The sequence below is a fragment of the Marmota flaviventris genome, chromosome 16 (assembly GCF_047511675.1).
Source record: "Marmota flaviventris isolate mMarFla1 chromosome 16, mMarFla1.hap1, whole genome shotgun sequence".
In the NCBI taxonomy this organism is placed as follows: Eukaryota; Metazoa; Chordata; class Mammalia; order Rodentia; family Sciuridae; genus Marmota; species Marmota flaviventris.
Genome location: NC_092513.1, coordinates 55805570 through 55831825, shown reverse-complemented (window position 1 = coordinate 55831825; position 26256 = coordinate 55805570). Strand labels below are relative to the sequence as shown.

The 26256-nt window shown below is 37.2% G+C and overlaps 1 protein-coding gene across 1 annotated transcript in view; it reads left to right on the top strand.

The window, feature by feature from the left end:
- Positions 1–26256, top strand: part of L3mbtl4 (L3MBTL histone methyl-lysine binding protein 4) — a 464449-nt gene that overhangs the window by 107342 nt on the left and 330851 nt on the right. The window contains exons 2-3 of the mRNA XM_027942948.2: positions 21356–21418; positions 22414–22516. Coding sequence (XP_027798749.2) covers positions 22445–22516 — 72 coding nt within the window. The 5' untranslated portion in view covers positions 21356–21418; positions 22414–22444. The remainder of the gene's footprint in view (positions 1–21355; positions 21419–22413; positions 22517–26256) is intronic.

Here is a 26256-nt window from a genome sequence, read left to right as displayed (position 1 = left end):
GGTGGGTCGCAGTCCCGCCTACCTTGCAGGAGTGGTTGGCAGCTCTGCCCCTCCACGGGCCACTGGGCCTTTTCTGTCGGTGGTCACAGTTCCGCCTACCTGGCAGGCGTCGGGGGGGGGGGGGCGGCTCTTGTTGGTAGTCTTTTGATGGCTTCTTCTATTTCCTCCTTTGTTATTCCTCTGTTTAAATTGTGTGTATCTTCCTGACTCAATCTGGGCAAATCATATGACTTAAGAAATTTATCGATATCTTCGCTATCTTCTATTGTATTGGAATATAGGGTTTCAAAATAATTACTAATTATCTTCTGTATTTCTGTAGTGTCCGTTGTGATATTGCCTTTTTCATCCCGTATGTTAGTAATTTGAGCTCTCTCTCTTCTTCTCTTCATTAGCATTGCTAAGGGTCTGTCGATCTTATTTATTTTTTAAAGAACCAATTTTTTGTTTTATCAATTTTTTCAGTGGTTTTTTTTGTTTCAATTTCGTTGATTTCTGCTCTGATTTTAATTATTTCTTGCCTTCTACTACATTTGCTGTTGTTTTGCTCTTCCTTTTCTAGGGTTTTGAGATGAAGCGTGAGTTCATTTTTTTGTTGGTTTTTCCTTTTTTTGAGGAATGAACTCCAGGAAATGAATTTCCCTCTTAAAACTTCTTTCATTGTGTCCCATAATTTCCGATATGTTGTGTCTGTATTTTCATTCATCTCCAAGAATTTTTTGATTTCCTCCTTTATGTCTTCTGTAACCCATTGATCATTCAGTAACATATTGTTCATTTTCCAGGTGATGCAGGATTTTTCCTTCCTTCTTTTATCATTGATTTCCAGTTTCATTCCATTATGATCAGATAAGTTGCATGGTATTATCTCCACACCTTTATATTTACTAAGAGTTGCCCTATGGCATAATATATCGTCTGTCTTTGAGAAGGATCCATGTGCTGTTGAGAAGAACGTGTATCCACTTGATGATGGTTGATATATTCTATATATGTCGGTTAAGTCTATGTTATTGATTGTGTTATTGAGTTCTATAGTTTCTTTATTCAGCTTTTGTCTGGAGGATCTGTCCAATGGAGAGAGCGGTGTGTTGAAGTCACCCATAATTATTGTGTTGTGGTCTATTTGACTCTTGAACTTGAGGAGAGTTTTTTTTATGAACGTTGCAGCACCATTGTTTGGTGCATACATATTGATAATTGTTATGTCTTGATGGTGGATGGTTCCTTTTAATAGTATATAGTGTCCTTCTTTATCCCTTTTGATTAACTTAGGTTTGAAGTTGATTTTATTCGATATGAGTATGGCCACTCCTGCTTGCTTCCGAGGACCATGTGAGTGGTATGATTTTTCCCAACCTTTCACCTTCAGCCTGTGTATGTCTTTTCCTATCATATGAGTCTCCTGAAGGCAGCATATTGTTGGATTTGTTTTTTTAATCCCGGTTATTAGCCTATGTCTCTTGATTGGTGAATTTAAGCCATTAACGTTTAAGGTTACTATTGATATATGTTTTGTACTTCCATTCATGCTTATTTATTTATTTATTTTAATATGGTTAATTTTTCCTTTTTGGTTATTTTTTTTTTCTTCCCTTTACTGAGTTACCTCCCAATGTTAGTTTTGGGTGCTGTTTTTCAATTCCTCTTCTTGTAGTGTTTTGCTCAAGATGCCTTGCAGTGCTGGTTTTCTGGCTGTGAATTCTTTTAACTTGTGTTTATCATGAAATATTTTAATTTCATTGTCAAATCTGAAGCTTAATTTTGCTGGATACAGTATTGTTGGTTGGAATCCATTATTTTTCAGCATTTGAAATACGTTGTTCCAGGATCTTCTCGCTTTCACTGTCTGTGATGAAAAATCAGCTGCTCAGTTGTTCAGGGCATGTATATTTATAATTATTAAGTCTTGTTGGTGTATGGTTCCCTTGAGCAGTATGTAGTATCCTTATTTATGCTTTTTATTGACTTTAGTTTGAAGTCTACTTTATTTGATATGAGGATGGAAACCCAGCTTGCTTCTGCAGTCCATTTGAGTGGTATGGTTTTCCCAACCCTTCACCTTTAGTCTGTGAATGTCTTTTTCTATGAGATGAGTCTCTTGAAGGCAGCATTTTGTTGGGTCTTTTCTTTTTCATCCAATCTGCTAGTCTACATCTTTTGATTGGTGAGTTTAGGCCATTAACATTCAGGGTTATTATTGAGACATGATTTGTATTCCCAGCCATTTTTGTTGATTTTTAGTATTTGATTCACTGTATTTTTCATTTCAAGGATATCTGTTTTTTTTTTCTTTCAGAGTCTCTCTCTGTTGAAGTGATCTTTTGCTACCTATATTTGCTGTCTTATCTCATAGTTGGAGTGATGAATTTTTGCTTGTATTTGCTCATTTAGGTCATTCTCTAATTCACAGATCATTTTAATTATGAACCTTCTGAACTCCTTCTCTGACTTTTAATCAACTTCACTGTCTGTAGGTTCTGTTATTATAGTGTCCTGGTTTGTTTGGGGGCACTTTCCTCCCTTGTTTTTTCATATTGTCTCTGTGTCTTCCTTTCTTGCAGTGTGGGTCTGAGATATTACAGTTTCTTCCCTATATTTTTGTAGTTCCTGTGCAGATTGTCTGTACCCCACCTTGATGCTGGGCTTCCAGACCCTGATGGTGTCCCTCAATGAATGCTACTGCATCTTTGTCTCGATCCTGCACAAGTTGGAGTGGGTGGATCTGGCCTCTGGGCTTGACCTTTCGCAGTAGTCTGCTGGCAGGAAAGGACAGTCCTGTGCCAAAGGCTAGGCTGTGGCAGTGTCTGCGTCCCCAAGGGAGGGGTAAACTTGGCCTACTGAGATCCTGGATCCTGTATGTACTGTTGTGAGCTGTCTTTTAGCGTCTGATTTATATAATTTAATATTTTGTTTTGTGAGTACACTTGGAATGGAAGTTTGTGTTCTTTCAGTGTGCATGTGCCCACTTTGCCCAGGCCTTTTGAGTTTTTGTGATTGGTTTCACTGGTTGCTGGAGACTACTTCCTGTCAAGAGTTTATGTTTATGTCTTTCTACCTTCTTAGACTCATAGCTATAGCCAGTAGCTCCATGCATTTTTGTGGCAGTTTATTTGACTTCCAGTGGTCATCTGAGGGGCCTCCTTCCACCTCTTGGCTTTAAGGGGCAATACTGACTCCACACTCCATCCTGTATTGACCACTTTGGTTCTCATTCCTCATGGATGCTAAATTCTTAACTTACTTTGCCTCTTTATTGCTCTGGAGACCTCTGGACTCAGGGTCTTAGCCTCACTTACCACTCTGTTTCTGCTTTGCTGTACAGAGAGTGTACAGAGTGTGTTCTTTGGTGCTTATACTTTAATTTTGCTCTTTGTTTAGAGCAAATTCATGCTGATGTTACTGTCTCCAAACTAGGAAGCACTACCAAAGATATATATGTGTGTGTGTGTGTGTGTGAGAGAGAGAGAGAGAGAGGGAGGGAGGGAGGGAGGGAGGGAGGGAAGGAGGGAGGGAGGGAGGGAGGGAGGGAGGGAGAGAGAGAGAGAGAGAGAGAGAGAGAGAGAGAGAGAGAATGAGAATGTTTCTCATAATCTGATTTTACAAAAGTTCTACTGGTGAAAGAAAGGACTGGATTTAAAGGTATATCTACATAAGTAACTGTCAGAACATTCTCAGTTTCACACAATCCTGTGTAATACCCTTGGACCCTGAATTTTGGGACTTCCTGTGTCATTCTCATAAGATGTTATGAGTGCACACCTAACACAGCATTAACTATTGATTTTTAAAGATTTAAATATTGATAATAAAGGCAAAAAAAAGTAGTTACAAGAGTAAGGGGCTAACTTGATGTAACCAGAGCAGCTATGCTGATGAGCGGTGTGCCAAGGTTAAGGATCTCACAGGAAGTTTAGTGTCAGTTTCTGATTTACATTCTTACATACACCAGGAGTTTGGCAAGTTTACTGAATGCCATAGTTTCAGATAACTAAATTTACACTACAGTTCTAAAAGCGATTGCATCATATATTGTTTATAGAGGGACTCTGGTTGTACTACCTGGTACTTGCCTGTTGTGAAGCCTTGACAAGTTACTTAATTCCTCTGTGTTTCCTTGGCCCCAGAATAGGTGTGATTATGGTTGTTGGGTTGTCCTGTGTGTTAATTGCAAATGTATATTACAGAACTGGTAGCTGTGCCTGGTAAGTATACTCAAGTAATGTTAGCTGTCGTTATCAATACCATGAAGAGGAATCAGTAATTCCTACATAACTTGTCAACATGCATTCAGTTTGTAATAATCTATTAATTTATTCAAACATCAACCACTTGGTATTATTAATATTGAGTATAAACTAGACAAACGAATTTTAGTCTGGTAACATCTTTGAAATGGTGGGAAATCAATATATTAACCAGCTTTTTGTGTTCAATGTTTTGTTGTTAAATTCATTTTAAATTTATGTAGCTCCCTTTCTAGGATGTCTTATAAAGCATCCTTACTATATCACGAAGCCCCTCTGCTTGTGTTGGTGATAACAGATTATCAATAAATATTTTTGAAAAAATTATCAGTTTGCATCTGGATGTCAGCACATAGTGAATTATTTTTCTTATTTATAGATTCCTTTAATATGAAGAATTGAAAATGTCCATATGCCTTCTAAATAAAAATATGTCGAATATGTCTTCACTGAGAGTGTCAGGAAGACATGTATTTGACAATGTGCAGATGGAGAGTTCCACTGTAATGGGAAGTCAAACTGATTAAGATGATTAACTTGAAAAGTCAGCACTGTTTCCAAATTTTGTTCAGAAATACAAATAATTTATGTATACTCATCTGTCTCATTTTTTAAAAATATGAAACATTATTTAGAATATTCTCTAATTATGCTCATTTAAAGTCATCCGATCTATTGTAGTTAATGCCTGGGTGTTCTTTCAAAGCCAAAACCCACTGGGCAAAACTTAACTCAGTCATTGTTTGCCTTTTTCTCTGTCTAATATGCTTCATTAGTGTGCTTTATAAATTGACATTAATTTTCTTGATTCTAAAATCTTTATCTATCTTTAAACCCATCAAGGAGGCATGTGGCTGGTACAAACCTTAGGGTCCCATATGTTATGGATACTAAGAATAATCCATGTCTTTCAATGATACTCTGCCAAGGATATTAAGTTAAGTTTCTATCAAAAGACATATTCCATTTTGTTGATTAGAATACATTCTGAGATGACCATCTCAGAATTAAATCTCAAAGCCCTAGAAATAGAAACAAAAGAAACAGTTAAAAAATTGACCAAAGGAATGTTGGTGCTTTGAAAAAAATAAATAAAATTGATAAACCCTTAGTCACACTAACAAAAAGAAGGAGAGAGAAAACTCAAATTACTAAAATTCATGATGTAAAAGGAAATATCATGATGGACACTACTGAAATACAGAAGATAATTAGAAACTATTTTGGAAATTTATACTCCAATAAAATAAAAAAGCTCAAAGACATTGACAAATTTTTAGAACACGTGATCTACCTAGACTGAATTAGGAGGACATACACAATTTAAACAGATCAATTTCAAGCAAGATGCCATCAAAGCCTGCCAACCAAGAAAAGCCTGAGACCAGAAGAATTCTCAGCCGAATTCTACAAGACTTTAAAAGAAGAAATAATATCAATACTCCTCATATTATTTCATGAAATAGAAAAGGAGGGAACTCTTTCAAACTCATTCTATGAGACTTGCATCACCTTGATACCAAAACCAGGCAAAGACACGTCAAGGAAAGAAAAATATCTCTGATGAACATAGATGCAAAAATTCTCAGTAAAATTCTGGCGAATCACATACAAAAACATATCAAAAAGATCATGCACTACGATCAAGTGGGGTTCAATCCAGGGATGCAAGGTGGGTTCAACCCAGGGATGCAAGGTTGGTTCAACATATAGAAATCAACAAATGCAATACATCACATCAATAGACATAAAGACAAGAAACATATGATTATCTCAAGAGATGCTGAAAAAGGACTTGACAAAATACAGCACCTCTTCATGTTCAAAACACTAGAAAAACTAGGAATAGTAGGAACATTCTTCAACATTGTAAAATCTATCTATGCTAATCCCAAGGCCAACATCATTCTAAACAGAGAAAAATTAGAAGCATTCCCTCTAAAAACTGGAACAAAACAGGGATACCCTCTTTCACCACTTCGATTCAACATGTTCCTTGAAACTCTAGCCAGAACAATCCAGCAAAAGAAATTAAAGGGATTCATATAGGAGAACAAGACTCAAAACTATCACTATTTGAGACGACATGATTCTGTACTTTGAAGATCCAAAAAATTCCACCAGAAACTTCTAGATTTAATAAATGAATTCAGCAAAGTAGTGGGATATAAAATCAATACTCATAAATCAGATGCATTTCTATACATCAGTGATGAATCCACTGAAAGAGAAATTAAGAAAAGTACCCCATTCAAAATAGCCTCAAAAAAGATAAAATACTTGGGAATCAATCTAACAAAAGAGGTGAAAGACCTCTACAAGGAATACTACAGAACAGTAAAGAAAGAAATTGAAGAAGACCTTAGGAAATGGAAAGATCTCCATGCTCCTGGTTAGGCAGAATTAATATTGTCAAAATGGCCACACTATCAGAAGTGCTATACAGATTTAATTGTATTACTAATTAAAATTCCAATGACATTCTTCAAAGGACTAGGAAAAAAGCAATCATGAAATTTATTTGGAAAAATAAGAGACACAGAATAGCTAATGCAAACCTTAACAAGAAAAGTGAAGCAGGAGGCATCACCATATTCTTCCTAGCCATAGTAACAAAAACGACATGGTATTGGCACCAAAATAGACATGTAGACCAATGATACAAAATAGAAGACATAGAGACAAACCCACATAAATACAGTTACCTCATACTAGACAAAGGCTCCAAAAACATACATTGGAGAAAAGATAGCCTCTTCAACAAATGGTGCTGGGAAAACTGGAAATCCATATGTAGCAAAATGAAATTAAATCCCTATCTCCCATCATGCACTAAACTCAAAGTGGATCAAGAACTTAGGAATTAGACCAGAGACCCTGCACCTAATAGAAGAAAAAGTAGGCCCAAATCTTCCTCATGTCAGATTAGGCCTCAATTTCCTTAACAAGTTGCCTAAAGTGCAAGAATTAAATTAAGAATTAATAAATTGGATGAATTCAAACTAAAAATTTTCTTCTGAGGAAAAGAAACAATTGATGATGTAAAGAGAGAGCTTACAGAGTTGGAGAATATCTTTACCACATACACATCAGATAGAGCACTAATCTCCAGTATGTATGTATGTATATATATATATATATATATATATATATATATATATATATATATATATATATATATATAAAAGAACTTAAAAAACTTAACACCAAAAAACCCCAAATAACCCCAAAACAAATGACTAAGGAACTGAACAGAGAATCCTCAGAAGAAATACAATAGATCAACAAATATATGAAAAAATATCTCTAGTAAGTAGAAAAATGGAAATCAGAACTACTCTAAGATTTCATTTAACTCCAGTAAGAATTGTAGTTATCAAGAATAAAAGCAACAGTAAGTGTTGGTGAGGGTGTGGGGGAAAAGGTACACTCATACATCGCTGGTGGGACTGCAAATTGGTGCAAGCATTCTGGAAAGCAGTATGGAGATTCCTTAAGAAAACTTGAAATGGAACCCCCTCATTTGACCCAGCTAGCCCACTCCTTGTTCTGTACTTAAAGGACTTAAAAACAGCATACTAAAGTGAGGCAGCCACACCAGTGTTTATAGTAGCACAATTCACAATAGCTAAACTGTGGAACCTATCTAGATGCCCATCAATAGATATAAAGAAACTGCGATCTATATACATAATGGAATATTACTCAGCATTAAAAGAGAATAAAATCATGGCATTTTCTGGTAAATGGATGGAATAAGCCAATCCCAAAACAGTAAAGGCAGAATGTTTTCTCTGATTAGTGGATGCTGATCCTTAATGGTGGGTGCATGGGAAGAATGGAGGAACTTTGAATTGGCCAAGGGGAGGTTCCGGTGGGGAGAGGGAATGGGGCTAGGAAAGATGGTGGAACGAGATGGACATCATTACCCTAGATAATGATGATTGCACAAATGGTGTGACTCTACATCATGTGCAACCAGAGAATCAAAAAGTTGTGCTCCATTTGTGTACATTGAATTGAAATGCATTCTGCTATCATGTATAACTAAGTAGAATAAATTTATAAAAAAGGAATACATTCTGTGGCTTGTTATCCTAAGGGTTTATAGCAAACCTCTGTGTAAGTTTTTTTTTTGTTTCAGACTATTTGCCAATGTATCATTCATCTCCTTTGTTTGATTTTGATTTGCATTTTGTATTTGATTCTTTTATTGTTTAGCAACAATATGTTATATGGATTATTAGGCACTTTTATGTTTTTGGTTTATTATTTCTAAATCTAATGGGAATTCTGTTGTTACCAAATTGTATTTTGAAACTATTTCTTGGTATAATAGTAGTTTTTTTCTGATATATGATAAATTCAGGCTTACTTATATTAAACAAACCAGGGTTATTGAGATGATTACTTGGTATTAGAAAGGCAGATCACCATGATTGTGAGGAGAAAAACATCAGTAGACATGATTTCTTTTTTTAAATTTTTTTTTATTATTAGTTGTTCAAAACATTACAAAGCTCTTGACATATCATATTTCATACATTTGATTCAAGCGGATTATGAACTCCCATTTTTACCCCGTATACATATTGCAGATTCACATCGGGTACACATCCACTTTTTACACACTGCCATACTAGTGTATGTTGTATTCTGCTGCCTTTCCTATCCTCTACTATCCCCCCTCCCCTCCCTTCCCATCTTCTCTCTCTACACCATCTAATTCATTTCTCTCTCGTTTTTTCCCTCTTTCCCCTCACTTCCTCTTATATGTAATTTTGTATAACAATGAGGGTCTCCTTCCTTTACCTCCCCCCTCTCATCCCTGTTTAATGGTGATCTTCTTCTCATGCTCTTCCTCCCTATTCTGTTCTTAGTTGTTCTCCTTATATCAAAGATGACATTTGGCATTTGTTTTTAAGGGATTCGCTAGCTTCACTTAGCATTATCTGCTCTAGTGCCATCCATTTCCCTGCAAATTCCATGATTTTGTCATTTTGTAGTGCAGAGTAATACTCCATTGTGTATAAATGCCACATTTTTTTTATCCATTCACCTATTGAAGGGCATCTTGGTTGGTTCCACAGTCTAGCTATTGTGAATTGTGCTGCTATGAACATCGATGTGGCAGTATCCCTGTAGTACGCTCTTTTAAGGTCTTCAGGGAATAGTCCGAGAAGGGCAATAGATGGGTCAAATGGTGGTTCCATTCCCAGCTTTCCCAGGAATCACCATACTACTTTCCAAATTGGCTGCACCAATTTGCAGTCCCACCAGCAATGTACAGAGTACCCTTTCCCCCTCATCCTCTCCAGCACTTGTTGTTGTTTGCCTTCATAATGGCTGCTAATCTTACTGGAGTGAGATGGTATCTTAGGGTGGTTTTGATTTGCATTTCTCTGACAGCTAGAGATGGTGAGCATTTTTTCATGTACTTTTTGATTGATTGTATGTCCTCCACTGAGAAGTGTCTGTTCAGGTCTTTGGCCCATTTGTTGATTGGGCTATTTGTTATCTTATTGTTTAATTTTTTGAGTTCTTTGTATACTCTGGATATTAGGGCTCTATCTGAAGTGTGAGGAGTAAAAATTTGTTCCCAGGATGTAGGCTCCCTATTTACCTCTCTTATTGTTTCTCTTGCTGAGAAAAAACTTTTTAGTTTGAGTAAGTCCCATTTGTTGATTCTAGTTATTAACTCTTGTGCTATGGGTGTCCTATTAAGGAATTTGGAGCCCGACCCCACAATATGTAGATCGGAGCCAACTTTTTCTTCTATCAGGCACAGAGTCTCTGATTTGATATCAAGCTCCTTGATCCATTTTGAGTTAACTTTTGTGCATGGTGAGAGAAGGGAATTCAGTTTTGATTTTTTGCATATGGATTTCCAGTTTACCCAGCACCATTTGTTGAAGATGCTATCCTTCCTCCACTGCATGCTTTTAGCCCCTTTTTCAAATATAAGATAGTTGTAATTTGTGGATTAGTCTCTGTGTCCTCTATTCTGTACCATTGGTCCACCTGCCTGTTTTGGTACCAGTACCATGCTGTCTTTGTTACTATTGCTCTGTAGTAAAGTTTGAAATCTGGTATCGCTATACCACCTGATTCACACTTTCTGCTTAGAGTTTCTTTTGCTATTCTGGGTCTTTTACTTTTCCATATGAATTTCATGATGGCTTTCTCTATTTCTACAAGAAATGCCGTTGGGATTTTGATTGGCATTGCATTAAACCTATAGAGAACTTTTGGTAATATTGCCATTTTGATGATGTTAGTTCTGCCTATCCATGAACAGGGTATATTTTTCCATCTTCTAAGATCTTCTTCTATTTCTCTCTTTAGGGTTCTGTAGTTTTCACTGTATAAATGTTTCACCTCTTTTGTTAGGTTGATTCCCAAGTATTTTATTTTTTTGAGGCTATTGTGAATGGAATGTTTTTCCTCATTTCCATTTCAGAGGATTTGTCGTTGATATACAGGAATGCCTTTGATTTATGCGTGTTGATTTTATATCCTGCCACTTTGCTGAATTCATTTATTAGTTCTAGTAGTTTCTTTGTCCACCCTTTTGGGTCTTCTAGGTATAGAATCATATCTTCCGCAAATAGTGATAATTTAAGTTCTTCTTTTCCTATTGTTATGCCTTTAATTTCTTTCGTCTGTCTAATTGCTCTGGCCAGTATTTCGAGAACTGTATTGAATAGAAGTGGTGATAGAGGGCATCCCTGTCTTGTTCCAGATTTTAGAGGGAATACCTTCAATTTTTCTCCATTCAGAATGATGCTAGCCTGAGGCTTAGCATAGATAGCTTTTACAATGTTGAGGTAAGTTCCTGTTATCCCTAGTTTTTCTAGTGTTTTGAACATAAAAGTGTGCTGTACTTTGTCGAGTGCATTTTCTGTGTCTATCGAGATGATCATATGGTTCTTATCTTTAAGTCTATTGATGTGGTGAATAACATTTATTGATTTCCATATATTGAACCATCCTTGCATCCCAGGAATGAATCCTACTTGATCATGGTGCACAATTTTTTTGATGTGTTTTTGTATCCGATTCGCCAGAATTTTATTGAGGATTTTTGCATCTAGGTTCATTAGAGATATTGGTCTGTAATTTTCTTTTTTGAGGTGTCTTTGTCTGGTTTCGGAATCAGGGTGATGTTGGCCTCATAGAATGAATTTGGAAGAGCTCCTTCTTTTTCTATTTCCTGAAATAACTGGAAAAGTATTGGTATTAATTCTTCTTTAAAGGTTTTGTAAAACTCCGCTGTACACCCATCCGGTCCTGGGCTTTTCTTGGTTGGTAGTCCTTTGATTGCTTCTTCTATTTCATCCATTGATATTGGTCTGTTCAAATTGTGTGTATCCTCCTGATTCAGTCTGGGCAAATCATATGACTTAAGAAATTTATCGATATCTTCACTATCTTCTATTTTATTGGAACATAGGGTTTCAAAATAATTTCTAATTGTCTTCTGTATTTCTGTAGCATCTGTTGTGATATTGCCTTTTTCATCCCGTATGTTAGTAATTTGAGTTCTCTCTCTTCTTCTCTTCGTTAGCATGGCTAAGGGTCTGTGGATCTTATTTATTTTTTGAAGAACCAACTTTTAGTTTTGTCAATTTTTTCAATACTTTCTTTTGTTCCAATTTCGTTGATTTCTGCTCTGATTTTAATTATTTCTTGCCTTCTGCTACATTTGCTGTTGTTTTGCTCTTCCTTTTCTAGGGCTTTGAGATGAAGTGTGAGCTCATTTATTTGTTGGTTTTTTCTTTTTTTGAGGAATGACCTCCAGGCAATGAATTTCCCTCTTAAAACTGCTTTCATTGTGTCCTATAGATTCTGATATGTTGTGTCTGTATTTTCATTTATCTCTAAGAATTTTTTGATTTCCTCCTTTATGTCTTCTGTAACCCATTGATCATTCAGTAACATATTGTTTATTTTCCATGTGATGTAGGATTTTTCCTTCCTTCTTTTATCATTGATTTCCAGTTTCATTCCATTATGATCAGATAAAATGCATGGTATTATCTCCACCCCTTTATATTTACTGAGGGTTGCCCTATAGCATAATATGTGATCTATTTTTGAGAAGGATACATGTGCTACTTAGAAATAAGTATATCAACTTGATGATGGTTGATATATTCTATATATGTCAGTTAAGTCTAGGTTATTGAGTGATATTGATTTCTATAGTTTCTTTTTCAACTTTTGTTTGGAGGATCTGTCCAATGGTGAGAGAGGTATGTTGAAGTCACCCATAATTATTGTGTTGTGGTGTATTTGATTCTTGAACTTGAGGAGAGTTTGTTTTATGAATGTCGCAGCACCATTATTTGGTGCAGAAATATTGATAATTTTTATGTCTTGTTGGTGAATGGTTCCTTTTAACAGTATATAATGTCCTTCCTTATCCCTTTTGATTAACTTGGTCTTGAAGTCGATTTTATTCGATATGAGGATGGCCACTCCTGCTTGCTTACGAGGACCATGTGCATGGTATGTTTTTTCCCAACCTTTCACCTTCAGCCTGTGTATGTCTTTTCCAATCATATGTGTCTCCTGGAGGCAGCATATTGTTGGATTTGTTTTTTTAATCCATGTTACCAGCCTATGTCGCTTTATTGGTGAGTTTAAGCCATTAACGTTTAGAGTTACTATTGATATATGGTTTGTACTCCCAGCCATGTTTGATTATTTATCTTTTTTTATTATTTTAATTTGGTTTGTTTCTCCATGATTAGCTTTCCCCTCACCCTCTCGCTTTACTGAGTTACTTCCCACTGTTGGTTTTTGTTATTGTTTTTCATTTCTTTCTCAGGTAGTGTTTTGCTCAAGATTCTTTGCAATGCTGGTTTTCTGGCTGCAAATTTTTTTAACTTTTGTTTATCATGAAAGATTTTTATTTCGTTGTCGTACTTGAAGCTTACTTTTGCTGGATACAAAATTCTTGGTTGGCATCCATTGTCTTTCATTGTTTGAAATACATTGTTCCAGGATCTTTTCGCTTTAAGCGTCTATGATGAAAAATCTGTTGTTAACCTTATTGGTTTACCCCTGAATGTAATCTGCCTCCTTTCTCTTGTAGCTTTTAATATTTTCCCTTTGTTCTGTATATTGGATGTCTTCATAACAATGTGTCATGGTGTTGGTCTACTGTGATTTTGCATGCTCGGTGTCCTGTATGCATCTACAATTTGTACATCCATTTCCTTTTTTTATATCTGGAAAGTTTTCTATAATTATTTCATTCAACAGTTTTCTCATTCCCTTGTTTTGAACCTCTATACCTTCCTCTATCCCGATGACTCTTAAGTTTGTTTTTTTTATGTTATCCTATATCTCTTGGATGTTTTTCTCGTGAGTTTTTACCAGCCTTTCTGAGTTGGCTAGACTCTTTTCAAGATGATATATTTTGTCTTCATTATCTGACATTCTGGCTTCTACTTGCTCTACTCTGTTATTGATACTCTCATTTGAGTTTTTAATTTGGTTTATAGTTTCGTTCATTTCTAGAATTATTGATTGATTTTTTATTATAATCTCTATCTCCTGGTAAAGATGCTTATTTGCTTCTTTTATCTGTTTATGTAATTCATTTTCAGTGTGTTCTTTCATTGTTTGAATTTGCTGTCTCATATCCTGTTTAAGATTCCATTCCATCTGTGTAAGGTATTCCTTGAATTCTTTATTTGACCATTTTTCTGATGCCTCTAGGTCCTCCTGAGTATTTAGGCTGTCCTTCATTGTTTGTACTCCTTTTCTTCCTTGCTTTTTCATGCTGCTCATGTTACTTCTTGTTCTGTTTGACTGCTGAGTTATTGTTTACTCCTATCAATTTATTTGGTTTTGTGTGTCTCTGGAGTCTGTCTTTTGTGATGGGAGACTATGACTAGAGATGATGAGTTTTGTTGCACTTTAATGCAGATTCATTCGTTTCGTAAACTGTGTATGGATTCTATTGGCATATAGCGGTCTTCGGTTTGGTCTTGGGACTTATATTTAGGTCGAATGATGTGATGGTATTGAGGTTGGTATCTCTTGGCAACCTTGGAACGTTGCTCTACTGATGAGGGATATTAACAGGAGGATGGTCTGGCATATTTGGCGGAAGCTAGGGACTTGGTAGCACTATATATCGCCTCGGAACATTTACCTGTACATATTTAGTAAATTACACATAAACAGCGTCGTGATGCTTTGGAGGAAAGGTATTAGAAGGGAAGGGAAGAAGTCACTAAAGAGAAAGAGTAAACAGGTAGAATTCAAGGAAAGGGGAATAAGGAAATTTAAAAGAAATGAAAACTCATATCAAATGAAATAGATTTCAAGCCAAAGTTAATCAAAAGGGATAAAGAGGGACACTACATACAGCTTAAGGGAACCATACACCTACAAGACATAACAATCATAAATATATATGCCCCAAACAATGGTGCAGCTATGTTCATCAAACAAACTCTTCTCAAGTTCAAGAGTCTAATAGACCACCAGACAATAATCATGGGAGACTTCAACACACCTCTCTCGCCACTGGACAGATCTTCCAAACAAAAGTTGAATAAGGAAACTATAGAACTCAGTAACACAATTAATAACCTAGACTTAATTGACATATATAGAATATACCACCCAACATCAAGCAGTTACACTATTTTATCAGCAGCACATGGATCCTTCTCAAAAATAGATCATATATTATGTCACAGGGCAACTCTTGGACAATATAAAGGAGTAGAGATAATACCATGCATCTTATCTGATCATAATGGAATGAAACTGAAAATCAATGATAAAAGAAGGAAGTATACAAAGAACTCCAAAAATTAGACAATAAGATAACAAACAACCCAATCAACAAATGGGCCAAGGACCTGAACAGACACTTCTCAGAGGAGGACATACAATCAATCAACAAGTACATGAAAAAATGCTCACCATCTCTAGCAGTCAGAGAAATGCAAATCAAAACCACCCTAAGATACCATCTCACTCCAGTAAGATTGGCAGCCATTATGAAGTCAAACAACAACAAGTGCTGGCGAGGATGTGGGGAAAAGGGTACACTTGTACATTGCTGGTGGGACTGCAAATTGGTGCAGCCAATCTGGAAAGCAATATGGAGATTTCTTGGAAAGCTGGGAATGGAGCCACCATTTGACCCAGCTATTCCCCTTCTTGGTCTATTCCCTAAAGACCTAAAAAGAGCATGCTACAGGGACACTGCTACATTGATGTTCATAGCAGCTCAATTCACAATTGCAAGACTGTGGAACCAACCCAGATGCCCTTCAATAGATGAATGGATTAAAAAAATGTGGCATTTATACACAATGGAGTATTACTCTGCATTAAAAAATGACAAAATCATAGAATTTGCAGGGAAATGGATGACACTAGAGCAGATTATGCTAAGTGAAGCTAGCCAATCCCTAAAAAACAAGTGCCAAATGTCTTCTTTGATATAAGGAGAGTAACTAAGAACAGAGTAGGGACGAAGAGCAGGAGAAGAAGATTAACATTAAACAGAGATGAGAGGTGGGAGGGAAAGGGAGAGAAAAGGGAAATTGCATGGAAATGGAAGGAGACCCTCAGGGTTATACAAAAGTACATAGAAGAGGAAATGAGGGGAAAGGGAAAAATAATACAAGGGGGAGAAATAAAGGTCAGTAGAGGGGGTAGAGAGAGAAGAGGGGAGGGTAGGGTAGGGTAGGGGGATTGTAGAGGATAGGAAAGGTAGCAGAACACGACAGTCACTAGTATGGCAGTATGTAAATCAATGGATGTGTAATTGATGTGATTCTGCAATCTGTATATGGGCTAAAAATGGGAGTTCATATCCCACTTGAAGCAAAGTGTGAAAGATGATATATCAAGAACTATGTAATGTTTTGAACAACCAACAATAAAAAAAAATTTAAAAAAATAAAAAAAAAGAAGGAAGGAAAAAGCATACATCACTTGGAGAATGAACAATAGGTTACTGAATGATCAATGGGTTATAGAAGACATCAAGGAGGAAATTAAAAAATTCGTAGAGATAAATGAAAACACAGACACAACATATCGGAATCTATGGGACACATTGAAAGCAGTTCTAAGAGGAAAATTCATTGCTTGGAGTTCATTCCTTAAAAAAAGGAAAAACCAACAAATAAATGATCTCATACTTCATCTCAAAATCCTAGAAAAAGAAGAGCAAAACAACAGCAAAAGAAGTAGAAGGCAAGAAATAATTAAAATCATAGCTGAAATTAATGAAATCGAAACAAAAGAAACAATTGAAAAAATTGACAAAACTAAAAGTTGGTTCTTTGAAAAAATACACAAAATTGACAGACCCTTAGCCATGCTAGCGAAGAGAAGAAGAGAGAGAACTGAAATTAGTAGCATGCGGGATGAAAAAGGCAATATCACAACAGACACTTCAGAAATACAGAAGATAATCAAAAATTATTTTGAATCCTTATACTCCAATAAATTAGAAGATAGTGAAGGAATAGATAAATTTCTTAAGTCATATGATCTGCCCAGATTGAGTCAGGAGGATATAGACAACCTAAACAGACCAATATCAATTGATGAAATAGAAGATACCATAAAAAGATTACCAACTAAGAAAAGCCCAGGACCGGATGGGTATACAGCAGAGTTTTACAAAACCTTTAAAGAGGAACTAATACCAATACTTTTCAAGCTACTTCAGGAAATAGAAAAAGAGGGAGAACTTCCAAATTCATTCTACGAGGCCAACATCACCCTGATACCTAAACCAGACAAAGACACTTCAAAGAAAGAAAACTACAGACCAATATCTCTAATGAACCTAGATGCAAAAATCCTCAATAAAATTCTGGCAAATCGGATACAAAAACATATCAAAAAAATTGTGCACCATGATCAAGTAGGGTTCATCCCTGGGATGCAAGGCTGGTTCAATATACGGAAATCAATAAATGTTATTCACCACATCAATAGACTTAAAAATAAGAACCATGTGATCATCTCGATAGATGCGGAAAAAGCATTCGACAAAGTACAGCATCCCTTTATGTTCAAAACTCTAGAAAAACTAGGTATAACAGGAACATACCTCAATATTGTAAAAGCAATTCATGCTAAGCCTCAGGCTAGCATCATTCTGAATGGAGAAAAATTGAAGGCATTCCCTCTAAAATCTGGAACAAGACAGGGATGCCCTCTCTCACCACTTCTGTTCAACATAGTTCTCGAAACACTGGCCAGAGCAATTAGACAGACGAAAGAAATTAAAGGCATAAAAATAGGAAAAGAAGAACTTAAATTGTCACTATTTGCAGGTGACATGATTATATACCTAGCAGACCCAAAAGGGTCTACAAAGAAACTATTAGAGCTAATAAATGAATTCAGCAAAGTGGCAGGATATAAATTCAACACGCATAAATCAAAGGCATTCCTGTATATCAGTGACAAATCCTCTGAAATGGAAATGAGGACAACCACTCCATTCACAATATCTTCAAAAAAAAAAATACTTGGGAATCAACCTAACAAAAGAGGTGAAAGACTTATACAATGAAAACTACAGAACCCTAAAGAGAGAAATAGAAGAAGATCTTAGAAGATGGAAAAATATACCCTGTTCATGGATAGGCAGAACTAACATCATCAAAATGGCGATATTACCAAAAGTTCTCTATAAGTTTAATGCAATGCCAATCAAAATCCCAACGGCATTTCTTGTAGAAATAGAGAAAGCCATCATGAAATTCATATGGAAAAATAAAAGACCCAGAATAGCAAAAACAATGCTAAGCAGGAAGTGTGAATCAGGCGGTATAGCGATACCAGACTTCAAACTATACTACAGAGCAATAGTAACAAAAACAGCATGGTACTGGTACCAAAACAGACGGGTGTACCAATGGTACAGAATAGAGGACACAGAAACCAATCCACAAAACTACAACTATCTTATATTTGATAAAGGGGCTAAAAGCATGAAATGGAGGAAGGATAGCATCTTCAACAAATGGTGCTGGGAAAACTGGAAATCCATATGCAACAAAATGAAACTGAATCCCTTTCTCTCGCCATGCACAAAAGTTAATTCAAAATGAATCAAGGAGCTTGATATCAAATCAGAGACACGCCGTCTGATAGAAGAAAAAGTTGGCTACGATCTACAGTCGGTGGGGTCGGGCTCCAAATTCCTCAATAGGACACCCATAGCACAAAAGTTAATAACTAGAATCAACAAATGGGACTTACTCAAACTAAAAAGTTTTTTCTCAGCAAAAGAAACAATAAGAGAGGTAAATAGGGAGCCTACATTCTGGGAACAAATCTTTACTCCTCACACTTCAGATAGAGCCCTAATATCCAGAGTATACAAAGAACTCAAAAAATTAGACAATAAGAAAACAAACAACCCAATCAACAAATGGGCCAAGGACCTGAACAGACACTTCTCAGAGGAGGACATACAGTCAATCAACAAGTACATGAAAAAATGCTCACCATCTCTAGCTGTCAGAGAAATGCAAATCAAAACCACCCTAAGATACCATCTCACTCCAGTAAGATTGGCAGCCATTATGAAGTCAAACAACAACAAGTGCTGGCGAGGATGTGGGGAAAAGGGTACACTTGTACATTGCTGGTTGGACTGCAAATTGATGCAGCCAATTTGGAAAGCAGTATGGAGATTTCTTGGAAAGCTGGGAATGGAGCACCATTTGACCCAGCTATTCCCCTTCTCGGTCTATTCCCTAAAGACCTAAAAAGAGCATGCTACAGGGACACTGCTACATCGATGTTCATAGCAGCACAATTCACAATAGCTAGACTGTGGAACCAACCCAGATGCCCTTCAATAGGTGAATGGATAAAAAAAATGTGGCATTTATACACAATGGAGTATTACTCTGCATTAAAAAATGACAAAATCATAGGATTTGCAGGGAAATAGATGGCATTAGAGCAGATTATGCTAAGTGAAGCTATCCAATCCCTAAAAAACAAATGCCAAATGTCTTCTTTGATATAAGGAGAGTAACTAAGAACAGAGTAGGGACGAAGAGCAGGAGAAGAAGATTAACATTAAACAGGGATGAGAGGTGGGAGGGAAAGGGAGAGAGAAGGGAAATTGCATGGAAATGGAAGGAGACCCTCAGGGTTATACAAAAGTACATAGAAGAGGAAGTGAGGGGAAAGGGAAAAATAATACAAGGGGGAGAAATGAATGACAGTAGAGGGGGTAGAGAGAGAAGAGCGAGGGGAGGGGAGGGGAGGGTAGGGGGATAGTAGAGGATAGGAAAGGCAGCAGAACACAACAGACACTAGTATGGCTATATGTAAATCAATGGATGTGTAACTGATGTAATTCTGCAATCTGTATATGGGGTAAAAATGGGAGTTCATAACCCACTTGAATCAAAGTGTGAAATATGATATATCAAGAAATTTGTAATGTTTTGAACAACCAACAATAAAAAATTAAAAAAAAAAAGAAATGAAAAGACAAAAGAAAAAAATAGAAAATAAAAAAAGAAAAAAATTAATGTAATAATAAAAAAAATAAAAATAAAGAAATAAAAAATAAAAATAAAAATTAAAAAAAAAAACAAAAAAAAAAAATCAAATAAAAAAAATTTAAAAAGTGCAGTCTTAGAGTTCGATTATCTTCTGTTCCAGTAGGTGGAGCTTTGCCCACCGGGCCAGGCTTCTCTTCTCAATATGTGGGAACCAATCACTGTGAAGCAGCTCCTCCTTCCCGACTGGGCGGGTCTCCAATCCTGATTGCCTAGGGCCCTTTCTTGTGTTTAGTTACTTCCCCACTTTTTCTCAAGCCAGGCCCCGCTCACCGGTGACTCTCACGACGGTACTGGCTACACGCCGGGTCTGCTGCTCCCAGGAGCCCTATTTTCTTGAACACTGGGCACACTCTCCCTGCTTGCCATTCCCTCAGACCCTAAGTTTGTGGAGCTTGGGGCTGAGAACCCTCAGCGTATTTTGCTTGCCCTCGGGTAGCCACGCCCCAGGGAGCTGGTGCAAGAGACCTCAGTTGTCAGCTGGGATCCCGTGCCGTGGGTCTTGTGCCGCTCCTGATTCCCTTGGTATGACTTTCGCGCTCATGTGAAAGCTGGGAGGGGCCCTTGAGGTTTCCCCGCTGTGTGGAGAGGGAAGGCTAGGGGGTTACACACCTGTTGCCGCCTGTTTCAATGAAGTTATCTCCTCTGCTGCATTCTGGTGAGGTCAGTTCTCTGCCATGGTGCTATCCCATGCGAATGGCGACAGTTCGTTCCCTTTGCCAGGTGACCAATGCAATGGGTGGGTCCTGACCGGCTCTCCCAAGCCTCGTCTCCATCCTGTGGCCACTGCCTATGAAGGCTCTGTTGGTATTAACCTCCGCAGGATCAGGAAAAGCCGACAAGTTGTTTCATCGGGATCATTTAGCATGAGTCACAGCGGTTTGTCTGCAAAACGCAGGCGAACAGGAGCCTGAATTCAGCCGCTCCAGGTTCGGTGTGTGTTCTGAGAGGTGCAGACTGTTCGCCCCAGATCCACGTCAGCTCAGCATTGCCTAGTGATCCAGAGCAAACAGCATTTCGTCGGTTTAAGACTCCCCGTGCCCGCGCAGCTGAAGAGGTCAGAGACTTGATATCTCCGTGCCCGCCGCCATGTTCGACATGATTTCTTTTTGACAAGCTATGGGGTGTTATTTATTGTGAAATTGAAGCCAGGCTGGGCTAGGCTTGTTGTGTATCCTCATGCAAGAATACTTTACTAAAGGCACCAAGCCTAAGCTGTTGATTTGTGTGGACGTTCACAGTGTTACTAGTTGTCAGACATGAGGGATATTTATAATTTAAGGCTTGTTAAATTTAAAAAAAAATTATATATACATTGTTAGAATCATTCAAAATGAATGAGTTTTAAATGTCAGTACTCATAGTACTACTTATTGGTTCTCCAAAATGGTCAGCCTGCTTTATAAAACTGTTATTCCAATAACTATTCAAAGAACCTGGACAACTCTTTAGTAATATTGTGAAGAGCAGTCATTATAAATCAAATTGGTAACTTTTTTTATCTTATTTTATCTGTTTCAGATTGCTGTGCTATGCTTTGCATGACTAAAACAAACGTCTTACCATTCCTGAAGGACAGACTCTGTGAGTACAGAGACTCTACAGATTGCAGCGAATCCTTACTGATCATCAGCAAAACAAACAAACCGAAAAACCCAATATGACCCCCCTCCAAAACTCTTACTACAGATAAAACCCAAGGCATTAAAATCTAGTTTCTTTGTTATATTTATTCTAGATGAGATAGGAAACCCATCTCTGTCACATGATTTTATTATTATAAAACAAATAATGAAATTTTTGTTAGCTCATAATCAGGTTACTTATAATAACCAATTATAAGAAGTATAATTGGAAATATGTGTATTAGTCAGTTTTTGTTACTATAACAAAATACCTGAAGAAGTGTATTTATTTTTAAAAAGAAGTTTATTTAGCTCATAGTTTTGGAGGTTCAAGGGCATGATGACTACATCACCTTGGTTCTGTTGAAGACCACATGGCAGATGGAATCACAATTGTGGGAATACGCATGTGAGGGAAGAGACTGCACAGTAAGTCCAGAAGCTGGAATGGCCAGGCTTGTTTTCTTTTCTTTTCTTCTTCTTTTTTTTTTTTTTTTTGTACTGGGAATTGAATCCAGTGGTGCTTAACCACAGAGCCACATTTTATAAAATTTTGAGACAGGATCTTGCTAAGTTGCTTAGGATCTCATTCAATTGCTGAAGCTGGCCTTAAAGTTGTGATCCCATTGCCCCAGCCTCCTAAGTTGCTCGGATTACAGGTGTGCATCTCCACCCAGCTTGGTTTTATATATATAAAATAAGTACTCTGTTGGGAACTAACTGGGGTCGCAGGAGAAATATGTTGATCCTTTTCAAAGGCAGTGACTCCACTAGGTCTCCCTTTTGAAGGTCCCATCACCTCTCAACATTGCCACACTGGGGACCAAGCTTCAACACATGAACCCTTGGGGATATTCACACCATATCAGAACTATAGCGGCATATTTTTTAATTTGCTTTGTAATTCTGAAGGGGCGGTATTCCCCTAACTTTTCATGTGGCCTTCTTTTGTAGAAGAACGCTGCTAAGAAGTGCTGAAGTGGCAATGAAACAGCCCAACAGGAAGAGAAAGCTTGGCATGGATTCCAAAGAGCACTTGGATCAGGATGGATGCTTGGTGAGATGTTGTCTCCTGGCCCTTCCTCACAGTCTGCAGTCACTGTTGAAAAGCTCTGTGGAATGGTGCAGCTCATATAACCATAATTGAGCAGTATTTTCAGTCACTTAAAACTACTTGCTGCAGTTGAGTTTTCATGTAACTCTATAGTATCATTAAAGTTTGGTACATTTAAAAAGGTAATCTTAATTTTAAAGGTGAAAGAAGATCGGTTGATCATTATCAAATAGGGGAATGGAGACTATGAACTGTAGGTGGTTTTATTAGGGTTCTTCAATAGAACCAATAGGATATCTGTCTGTCTGTCATCTATCACCTGTATGTAGAATTATTTTAAGGAATTGGCTCATGCAGTTTTGGGGGCCAACAAAATCTGCAGGGCAGGCTGGAGGCTCAGAGAAGAGGTGGCATTGTGGACTTGAGTCCCCTATCAGTCTGGGGGTAGAGTTTTTTTCTTTCTCTAGGGCCTCAATGTTTTTTCTTATGGCTTTCCGCTGGTTGAATGAGACTGACCCACACTATGGAGGGTAGTTTGCTTTTCTCAAAGTCTACTTAATTAGATGCTAATCACACCTAAAAAACCCTTTACAGCAACTTATAGACACCTAGAAAGTATAATGTTCATCGTGTATCTAGTTCCCTTCCCTGTGCTGTTTCCTTGAGACATCTTTATCTATTTCTGGGAATTTAAAAGTTGGCAGTATGGCCCAGAGACATCTCTGGTGGCCATTTTTGGGATAGTAGACAACTAACAGCATCCTCAATTGTGTTTCTTCATGGGCTCTCATCATTTATTTGGGTTTGGGGTCTTCATGTGGTCTCTGGTTGTATATTTAGACATTATGCTTGGTGAAGTGATGTAAAGGAGGACATTTTGTGGCTCAGTGCCAGGTTTGGTGTGGTTGGATGAACCCTAGACATAAGTACTGGTTTGGTGTGAGCTTAGTTTTAAGATGTTAATTATAATTTGGTAACAAGCTTAAGAGCTGTTTCCTTGGGATCAGCCTTGTTTTGAGGTAGGATGATCAGGATAGAGCTGAGCCTAGCTCCCTTGGTGGTTGCATCTTTAGATCAATGCCAGGAGAGTTAGTGCTCCAGATGTACTGCAGAGAACACTGGCTGTTTAAGAGGTCACTTGGACCAGACCTACTCAGCATTTTGCCTTTCTGATGCTTTGTAAGGATGCCATTTTTTTTTCAGTGCCTTTGGTTTGCTGTGTCGTGTGCCTTCTGAAGAGACAGAATATGAGGAATTGATGTGTTCAGTTACTCCTGTGGTCCCCAGACAACAGCACCAGCATATCCTGGGGGTTTGTTAGAATGAGTGATTCTGGTACCTGCTGTTTTTTTTTTTAAAGAGAGAGAGAGAGAGATACAGAGAGAGATAGATAGGGAGAATTTTTTTAATATTTATTTTTTTTTTAGTTATTGGCGGACACAACATCTTTGTTTGTATGTGGTGCTGAGGATTGAACCCGGGCCGCAAGCATGCCAGGCGAGCGCGCTACCGCTTGAGCCACATCCCCAGTGCATACCTGCTGTTTTTTGAGAACTATTGTCCTAGGGTATAGATCTGCATTGTGCATCGTGCATCATGCATCATGCATCTTCTAAGAGTATTATAGTGAAATACATTTCATTGCATAATAATTGCAGATTGTATGCCTTTTTTGGCAAAAAGTGGGATGCAATCATTGCGTGAAGCTTTTAAAAAACCCAAAAAAACCTTTTCACTCAAAGTTCTATTTCCATGCTCTACAGTGAACATAATCATTTTCAGCTTGAAGCCTGCAGAATAGTTTTATATTTATCCACAATCAGAAAGAAATGCTTCATATATTAATGTATCATCAGCAGATGAACTGTACAGCTTAGCTGTGGTGGGAAGATGTGAGTCTTATTATATCATGTGACTTACTCAGGCACCTTTACTTGCCCACGTGCTCTCCTTGAGCCTGTGGCTCTTCATTTGGTTGAGTGACAACACTTTTAGTACTGCAGCACTCTAAACAAACCATACAAATTGACTGACAGTTCACATTCACTGAGAATTCTGGGCTCAGTGCTTGCAATGCTGGAGGAAAAAATGGGTATTCATATGCCACTGGTGGATACATTGCTGTTCTTTTGACCTTTTTAGTGACATGAGCAACAGAACTATACCATGCAACTATTTCATGATGAAAGGTCATCAACCAGTTTCTGGACTGAAAAAACAGGGTGTGATGATTAACGGTTGTATGGTGAAATGCAATTATCAATTCTGGCTCCTTCATTTTTCTATATTATTTTAGTTTAACATTTGAGAACACCTCCTCTCTTTCAAAAATATTTAGGTCTTTAAATCAGTGTCATTTGTCTTTAAACTGCTAAGATTATCACTTTCTCTCAGTATTCTTGTTCTATAACCTTGATATTAACTTTCTGTCTGTTAGCTTTAGTACAAATGCCCATTTTCTCTTAAATTCCAACTCAGTTTCTAACTTAATCCTGATGTGTCTACCATTATTCCTGCCCTAAAGTAGGATTTTCCCATTTTTTGAATTTAAAAAGTGCTGACAGGTGTGCTTTAGTGTGGGGCCCTGAATAGTTGGATTTCTGATAGTATCTGTTAAGTGATATTCTTAGTGTCTAATGGGATTTTTAGGCAAATGGATTTCTTGGATTAATAGCATGAAAATTATTTTTCAAAAGACCATATTACAATTTAAATTTTAAGGTGTTTGGATCACATTGTTATTTTAACAGATATTCTCATGGGATAATTAAAAGGTGCACATTGAAAATGAGTTTCACATTGCACAGTCACTTTGAGGCTCATTGCTAGTTACAGTACTCATTTTCATCAGTTGAATTCAACAGTTGAGCTAGCTCACATCAGGGGCTATCTATATTCACTATGGAGAGAGGAGCCAGTCATGCTTGGATATTTCTAGGTTCCTTAAAATATAAATGAAATCCTTTGCTTTTTGTGTTCACTTCGGATTTTATAAGTAGCATTTCCTTTCAACCAAGTAAAAGCCCACTGGCAGATTAAGTGTATAAAGCATCAAGCAAATGCACAGTTGGACATTCCTAAACATCTGCTTCTGAGACAGTAATTTAATTTTTTCAATATCCAATAATTTCTAGATGCTAATAGTATCTGTCAGTGAATGTTTTCCTGGATTAATATTTTCTAAGTATCTCTGAATAGAATTTTAAAAATATTTATTTATACTTTTCAAAATACAGTTATATGCCAGTGCGGTGTCACATGCCTGTAATCCCAGTGGCTTGGGAGGCTGAAGCAGGAGGGTTGTAGGTTTGAAGCCAGCCTCAACAACTTAGTGAGACTGTAAGCAACTTCACGAGACCCTGTCTCAAAATTAAAAAATAAAAAGAGACAGGGATGTGGCTCTATGGTTAAGCACCCCTGAGTTCTATTCCTAGTACCAAAAACCAAACCAAACCAAAACCAAAACAAACAACCCAATCATTTGGTTCAAAAAATCAAATAGTACAGTCAGGTATTGAAATGAGATGTAAATTCTCCACCATACCCAATCAAATGTGTACTAACCTGCCAAGGATTTTTGTGAAAGTGGGACCACAGGACCACTGTTGATCATTTCTTTTATATCTATAGCACACAAAAACAAAAGAGAAAGTTAAAAACCCACACCTGCTATGCACATAAACATACACATCACACAATACATATCCCAAGTGGGCTCATATCCTACACATTTTCTGTATTGC